At 42.3% G+C, this 8,873-nt stretch overlaps 1 protein-coding gene across 4 annotated transcripts in view; it reads right to left on the bottom strand.

The window, feature by feature from the left end:
• cdk14 (cyclin dependent kinase 14) overlaps nucleotides 1-8,873 on the bottom strand; it is a 227,950-nt gene that overhangs the window by 114,176 nt on the left and 104,901 nt on the right. For all 4 annotated transcript variants that reach the window (XM_005745728.2, XM_005745731.2, XM_005745729.2 and 1 more), the window contains one exon: nucleotides 2,809-2,932. In XM_005745728.2, coding sequence (XP_005745785.1) covers nucleotides 2,809-2,932 — 124 coding nt within the window. The remainder of the gene's footprint in view (nucleotides 1-2,808; nucleotides 2,933-8,873) is intronic.

Here is an 8,873-nt window from a genome sequence, read left to right as displayed (position 1 = left end):
CACACACACACACACGATTTTGGGCTAAGATAAATGTAGCAGTCATACTTGTTATACCCAACATGATCTGTGTGGCTCCCCGTCTTGCACAGTTTGGCTAACATACATAAGTAACAGCAACAAAAACAGGTTACAGAGATGGACACTGAGCACTGCAAATGCAAAGAATGTTCTTACTTGAAATAAATGAGTGTATTTAACTTGATCTATAGTGGATTTTGAAGCTTCTGTCACAGCACTGTGTCTGTGACCCATTGTTTCGTGTGTGCTTAGTCATATTGTTTGATTATAGGTTTTGGTTCTGCTTGTGTTATCCTAGGATTTTGGTCTCTTTGCCTTTCTCATGTTCCCTCTGTCTTCCCAGTCAGTCGCGTCTCTGTCTCAGGGTCCAGTCTTGTCTTTGCGATTGTCTCGTGTTTCCTGTTTTACTTTGAAAGTCTTGTCCTATGTCAGTGTATCTAGTTTTGCTCTCTCTTGTCTCCGTATGTCTTATTAGTCCCAGCAGTGTTTCCCATTCCCTCATTAGTCCCTTGTATAGTTAAGTCCTGTGTTTTACTTTGCCCTTTGTCGTGTCGTGCCACTCCCATGTGCTGTGTGCTTCCTCCCTGTTCCTCGTCATCCTTGCTTCTAGCTTCCCAGTATAGTTTCCTACTGTCTTTGTTCCTCGTCCTTAGTTTCTAGTTTTCTGATTTTGGATTTTGTTTTTGCTACAGCTGCCTGTTGAGTTCATCCTTTCATGCCTGCAACCTGACAGCTTCACTGTCTGCACTCTCCTCCTGCACACTGTGTAGTTGTGCACACTTCATTTAATAATTTGTTCCTGATGTTTTTAATCTCTTAACTTCAGGCAGGTCACCAGTGACCTGGGTAAGGTTAGGTTTGGGTCTGTTTTAGCCACATGCTAAATATACAGATTTAAATTACTGGAAGATGATGATGACTTGGAAAGGCTCCTCCAGTTACTGTGTAATTAAATCTGATACGCAGTTTAATATGTTATACCATAAAGCACACATTTCATATGCAGGAGCCTGGCTGTTTGCAGTTGATGACGCTCACTCAACAAATCCCAGAGCAACGCCACCCTGCAGCCCTCCACGCACACGTCACACATCCTCCTCTCTGTCGTGCACTCATGCACACAGTTGTCAACAAAGTTGCAGTTGCATGGTAACGATTACACTGTGGACTGTGTGTTTGACTGCTGCAGTGGAGATTGTGGTTTCCATGTTTACTGTTAGGTTAGGCTGAACGTAGCAGTCATCGTTTTGCATTTGAGCTGATGATGCTCTTTAGTCACACTTGCCAAACTCCACCATTACCCAAGGTTTATCCTGGGAACGAGGTGGGAGAGCAGCCAGGACAGCTCATGTGACATCTGCCTATATATTGCACAATGCAGTTGGACAAATCCACAAAGAGCTGCAAATCTCAGAGCTGATCACAGCTCGTCCACACAGAAAACAAATGCAGAGGAGCACGCAGCACAAATTAATTTGGCAGTTATTTATAACGAGATCATTTTCCCCAGCGGCAGCGCTCCACGAGATCTTAGGGTCCACTCACCTGCCAAATCCCACTTTGACTCCTGGTTGTGATCATGACTTCAGTTGTGACATGTTTAGACTTTTCGAGGATATGTGAGGCTTTCTCCTGTGTTTGTGCGGAGTCGAGTGTCAGCTTTAATAGGCCACAGAGTCCGAGACTTGTTAATAAATCTCAGTGTTTAAATGCTGAGCGGCATCCACAATCACGCCTCGCCAGCTTCAAACAGAGTGAACTGGGTCCTGTTGTTGTTGTTGATGTGTGTAGCCTGTAACCGAAAAGCTGCAGCCGCGTGTTTAAGTCGACAGCTGCAATAAAGAACTCAGGTTGGGTCTCTCATGCCCCAATCCTGGGTTTCGGCACCACTGTAAACGATGCACGACAGACCCGACCACATGTTCGCACTTTCCAGTACACTTCTTTATTGCGGCCGTCGACTTACACACACGGCTGTAGCTTTGCAGCAGATGCAGCAGATGCAGCAGATGCTCTTATCATTAACGTAACTGCTGTGAATTTTATGTTCTGCTGTAAAAGTGATTTTGATGTTAAACATTAGTTCTGATGACGTTTTGCCAGGTAACTTGAGGCCCACCTGTCAGAACTCGCTACACACTTTGAGAACCGCTGTTCTAATGCACGATACTGGAGTCGTAAACTGCCGGGGAAGCTAAAAATCTAACCATTGTCTCCTCAGGACTTTTAAGGAAAAGGCAGCAGGATGCTGAAATATTGGGAAGCTGCTGGGAGAACAAAATGCATGGATGATTATACAGGATGCTAACGTCAAAGAATGCTAAAATGTGGGTGTGACACAGTGGAAGGAGCTCAGCAGAAGCACCTGCCTGTTCACCGTGATCATGTGACACCAAATTCAAATTATAACTACAATTTAACTCGTGTAGGAAGAAAAACGCAACATCAGCTCCACTCACAGCAAGTTTCCTTTTGTACATCAGCTTTGACAAGCAGCCTCTATGTTTAGCTCGGGAGAGCACAGCAGCAGCAGTGAATCTCCAACCTGAATTTATTTATTTTATTCTGGTGTGTTTAACAGTTAATGTTAAGACACATAATTTAAAGAGCTCCTTTAAAGCAGACTGAAGATAATGAAGAACAACTCAAACAGGCAGTGTGCATATAACACGAGTAATGACTGCAGATAAATGCTGGACTAACTGTTTCACCACCACACGAGAATCTGCCTCATCTCGAAGTTTCACACGTACTCTTATCTCTGACAAAAAAACTGAATTTGCTCACCAAAGTCGGCGAGTTTCAGCTCTCCAGTGTCGCTAATGAGGAGGTTTTGGGGTTTCAGGTCACGGTGAAGAATGTACCTCTGGTGGATGTAGGACAGACCTCTCAGCAACTGGAACAGGAAGAGCTGGAAAACAACCAAAAAACAGGTGAACAGAGGGAAGTGACTCTGACATAACTCTTTACAACCGTTACACTGGACCAAGACGGGCTCTTTTTCTCCATCATGCTTTAACGATTATCCTGATATTTGTCTCTGCCTAAATCTCCATCTTTCTGCTGTAGCAATGACACTGAGCAGGCGTGGAGTGCACAGAGGTGTGGAAAAAGCTATTCATCACTGAGGTGCTGGGACTCCCCTCCAGTGCAAGTGAAAACAGGCATGAAGCTTACATGTCATCTAAAAAACAGTAAAGGCACACACAGACACCCCAAAGATCAATGTGGAGCCATCAGTCAAGAACACAGTCGTGCTTCCTTCCACTTGAATTACTGAGGACTGCTGCATTGACTGCTCAGAGCGAGCATATTGAAGTGTTTACACCTTTAATACGACCTTTCCAACACATGAATTGTAGCTTGTATGTTTGATCAATCTGGCTTGATTTTGCTGGTAGTCTATTCGCTATTATGGGAGTTCTTCAGAGAAAGGAGAAGAAGCGACAGAAGGAAAGTGTGGAGGAGTGTGAGATGTGCATGAAATCGCAGCAAACATGCAGAACTGGTTGGAGCTGCTGCCTCCTTTTTTATTTCCTGTAAAGGGTGGGCCAGAGGACTGCTGACAGCACAGAATAAGAGGGCACTATTACACGAAAATCAGTCTGCATTCACCCACAAGGGACATCATTCAGCATCCTTGCTTTGATTTCTTCGTTTTTTGCATATTTGTCAAACTTCAATGTTCCAGATCATCAACACATTTTAATATTAGACAAAGATAACAGTTTAAGGTGATGTTTCATTTATTAAAGCATAAAAAACCCTATCCAACCCTCCACCCTTTGTTCAATCATGAATTTATTGTGATTAAACCCCATTTATTTGAAAGCTGAGTGTAACTTCACTAGCCACACCCAGGCCTGTTGAATCAATAAATCCCTTAAATATAACCTGTGTGACAAAGTAGGGTAAACTAAAATGTGTAGAAATGCAACATATCATGCCAGATGATGAACAATGTCACTGGTTACGAAGGTTGCAAAAGCATTTCCGAAGCTTTGGGACTCCACTGAACCAAAGTGAGAACCATTATCTACAAATCTAGAACCCTGGAACAGCGGTGAACCTTCTCACAGGTGACCGGCCTACCAACATTACGCCAAGGAGCATCGACGGCTCATCCAGGAGGTCACAAAAGAACTCGGAACAACATCTGGGTTCTTTGACCTTAACTGCAGACGCGACTCACCTCAGTTAAGGTCCAAGTTCATGATTCAGCAGTAAGAGATTGGGCACAAATGACATTTATGGAAGAGTGGGGTGGCTGTAGCTCAGGAGGTAGAGCAGGTCAGCTGCTGATTGGTGGTTCGATCCCCGGTTCCCCAAGTTTGCATACCAAATATCCTTGGGTAAGATACTAACCCCGACTTGCTCTCCGATGCATCCATCGGAGTATGAATGCACAATGAATGAATAACAGTTCGAAAACCTAAATGAATTAAAAGAATTCTGCATAGAAGAGTGGACTAAAATTCCCCCACGGTGATGCGACAGACTCATTGCCAATTATCACAAATGCTTGACTGCAGTTCTTGCTGCCAAGGCCATCACAAGGAGAAGAAAAGCAACCAATACCATGAGATTTCTGCATAAACTTAGGCTCGTCTGTTTATCATTTTTTATACATTTAACAAGGACAATTTTTCTCAAGAAGAAAAAATGATCTGTGCAAATAATGCAGCATGAAGCCAGTTTGTTGAAGCCGTTCTGGGCCCCATGAAACACTGATCAGAAGGAGAAAACCATCCAGCAGAGCTCTGAGTCATCGCAGGCGTTAGCACTAACCCTATGCCTGGCTAGTGGCACCTGCAACATTTTGCAGAAAGCCCCCAAAAATCGAGAATTTCTTTGGGAAAAATGTGAATATTTTTTCACATGTGTGTCAGTAAGAATGACAATTTTTCATAGACTTGGAAGTCAAATATTCTGATTGTGATGGTGACATGTACCTCAAAGGATTAGCCATGCTCAAGGAATTCATTTATACACACAGCTCACATAACACAATCAAAGTGCAAAGTAGAACCTGATTAGAACCGAGGTTCTACAAATTAAAAACAATATTTGCGCTTCTTTGAAACCACTCATGAAAATGCATGAATGTGCTTTTGCTGACACATTTAAATGCATGTATTTAGAGACACACAGCACCTCAGACTGACAACAGCCCTCATAAATCCCTGTTGCACACACAAAACTATTTTGGGTTTAAATATATACTTACTGCATAAAGTGTATCTGCTGCTGTCAACTAAAAAAAAAGCTAATAAGCAAAATCCTAAAAGGACCCAGAATCAAAGCTCTACTGAGCTTGTTTTGTTTTCGCCGCTGAGATGCTCAGATCACCGCCCCCCTCCCCCTCTGCAGACGTGTCAATCAACACATAATGAGGTGTGCGCGACGCAGCTCTTCATTTTCTTCCAATTTCAGCATTCCTCTGTCATTTCTCCCCTCTCACTGATACTGTAGTCTTGACCAATTAAGCTGATTGAAGCACCGTGCAGTCCAATCAGGGACGGGGCCCAGTCTGGCATCTGGAGTCACCGGGTCAACAGTTTACTATTCCTGGACTCGGTGGGTGAGAGATGAACCGCAGTGCAGAAAATTAGCATGGGAAATGTGTTTACTCATGTATATCAAACGCACTTGTGAAAAGCCCTCTCCCTGTTAGGAGCACATCTGCACGGTAACAAAAAAGAAAGAGAAATCTCTCTTTTATTCTCACATCAATTCACACATCAAACACTCCTAAAAGGAGACTTTTTTTCTCCTCTCTTTTCTTGCTTGGCTTTGAATGGAAATACTTCAGGTCCATTTGCATTCTAATATCTAAGGGAGAGTGAAGTGCTGAGGGCCGTTATAGGAGGTTGCTCTGACAGTTCTGACAGTAATAATAACAATAATACTCAAGACAGAACAGTTTTCCTGTTAAACTACGTAGATCCTCCTAATAAGTGACCACATGCAAAGAAGGATTTTAGTCACCTTCACGTGTGGTCAGCACGGTGAACGTTTGGCTCGCTGACAGATGGCCCGTCAAGTTTACCCGAGTATAGTGCACACATCCATCTAGGTGAACGATTTGAGAGGAAGCGAGCAGCTGAGGGTGTGAGAGCACGGACACGGCAAAGCGGCAAAGGCAAACAAAACGACACACAATAAGAAATGTAGAACCAAATTAGTAAGAGTGTGCCGATTAACGTCACGCCCATCGCTTAGAGTATTGGTCCTGCTTTCTCTCTAACATTGATCTGCCTCTGAAACCATTTACAGCTCCTGCTTTCTTGACTTTGTGCAGCACTCCATCATGAGTGAGGGTCGCGAGCTTGTGCAATATGTATACATCAGAGTTAAGGTCTGATATAGATGATAGATACTCGGTTTTCAGTACTATGAGCACTGTATAAACTAACTAATACTAATACACCTGCTAATACTACTCTTAGGACTAACCTGTGAGAGTTCTTATAGTTAAGTACTTGGACGATGATGTCATTTCTGTAATTTTGGCTCTGTGCAGCACTGCAGTGAATTTGAAACCAAACAATGACTTTCCATTCTGTTAATATTGCACCAACTGTTTTGGAATTACAGCGCCTATTTTAAGGGGCCTGAAAAAAATTGGACAACTTTTCAGAATCATAATAAAATGATTCTGATGCTTTAGTACACGCACACAGAAAACATCGAAAACAATGACTCCCATTACTCTCCAGCTTCACCCTGTCGCAGCAAAGCAACATCATTTTAAACTCAGGGACTGGAAATTTCCCACTGCGGTGCATTCTGGAACTTGGCCTTTCTCCCAAAGCTGGTAAGTGTAGAGCACTGTACTTTTGGCTTTTTATATTTTTTAATTTTTTGGATGCTGTGTCCTATGATCTGTACTCTACCAGGACAACTTAATGGCCACTTTGACATTCAAAAAGTCTGGCTGTGTATCCAAGAAACATTCCCTCGATAAGACGGTGTTACCTGTGTGCTTCTACGGCAGAACGAGCTGACGATACAGATCAGAAAAGAGCATTCTGAACATTTTGTCCATTCACATGTGAAACAAAGACCTCTGAAGTCTGTGTAAGGGCTGGAAGAAGCAGTGACCTAATGGACTCGTCTGATAAAATAGGGCACTTTCAGAGAGTCCAGCTGTTTTCTTGCATGAATAACCAAAATGTAAACGTTGCCTTGGCGATAATGTTTTAGTTCATCAGTGTCATTTTTTTCTCTGAAAAGAAAAAAGCCCTGCAGGTGTATGAGACACTCTGCTTAATCATGATGCATTATTAGTCCCGAACTGCAGGAGAAATATGCCGTGTGATCATAGTTAAATCAGCCATTAACATAATCCATCACCTGAGGAGTGACCCTACTGCCTGAACAACAATCCATCATCAGCACACCAATAAACACTCTGCTTTTTTTCTAATGATGAAATACTCACTGCCATCACACCCAAGGCAAGCACAACTCTCTATCAAGATAAGAAATATGAAAGAATGTAAGAATTGAATTGCTTCTGTGTTATCTATCAGCTGAATGGAGTGGAGTCTGCCTGCTTTGTCTAATATTCATTGTGCAGCAAAGCACGAGGCAATATATCAAAGTGACAGCAGTACACTGGGGTTCATCGTTAGCTTCACAGATTCACTGGGAAAAACAAAGTAAAGCAGCTCAGGACACAACACCGCTTTACAGTTTTTTACAGACGCTAGGACACATGTCTCAATACTTAGGTCACTTTTGCAAAACTCTTCACACAATCCTCCTAACTGACCGTCAGCTTGGCAAAGCAGTTCATTTCACATTCAAAATGCACTACAACTACCAAAACACTTCATTCAGGTCTCAAATAAACTCATTCTTCCAGAACACTAGCAAAGGTTGACAGCCGACAAACACACTTTGTCACCCACAAAACAATGACCTAAAAAACACTAACAACATGTAGCATTACACAGTGTTTTCCTGTGTAAAACAAGGACACATCTCTGTTTATAATTTCAATATATGTTACTGGAATGAATCAGACATCATGCAGAATTCGTTAATATTTGTTTATGTATTTTTATGTTTTTGCACTAAGAAATCCCAAAATACAAGAATTTGTATACACACCATCCACTGATACACATACAATAGTAATGCTAATCTACTCGGTCTCCTCCATTTGGCCACAGGTTCCCATCCACATCACATCTTATGTCATCCAGGGCAACACACCTAGGAAAGAATCTTCTGGCTGCCAGAATTGAAGGAGTTGAACAATTGAAGCAGTAACACCTGTGCAGATGTTCATCTACAATGAGAATCAGCTGTGGCTGGTTAAACTGCATTTTTAGATTTAAAATATGTTTCAATAAAATATTGCTGTTGCATTTTGCTGTCTTTTCAAGTTTTGCATTGTGTTATTGTTTTGGCCATAAGTTTAACAGTTTTGAAAACAGTATGTAAGCACATGCAAAATGTCCTGTCCGTACAAAGGTTTTTGGCAGTTGTTGTGTCTGAGTGAGAAGATGATTCATGAAATTTGAGAGATGAAGTCATTGAATGCATTTTGTGCCAAAACAATGATAACTGGTCCTCAGTTTAGCCCACATAGACTTCTGTTGTGCTCACTGTGTGAGGAGTTTTGCAAACGTGACCTAAGTATTGAGAAATGTGTCCTAGCGTCTGTAAAAAACTGTAATACACTGTTAATATGGAGCAGGCGATGCTAACGAGCATCAAGACTGAAGACTGACTGATTGGGGACAAAACATTGCACGTGTAACCCCCACGAGTGGTGACAGGAAGAACAACACACACGTACTGAAAATGTTTCCATCACTGCGACAACTGAATGAGACTAT

Source organism: Pundamilia nyererei, unplaced genomic scaffold (genome assembly GCF_000239375.1).
Source record: "Pundamilia nyererei isolate P.nyererei 1_Seehausen unplaced genomic scaffold, PunNye1.0 scaffold00164, whole genome shotgun sequence".
Classification (NCBI taxonomy): Eukaryota; Metazoa; Chordata; class Actinopteri; order Cichliformes; family Cichlidae; genus Pundamilia; species Pundamilia nyererei.
This window is presented reverse-complemented; position numbering and strand designations above follow the sequence as displayed.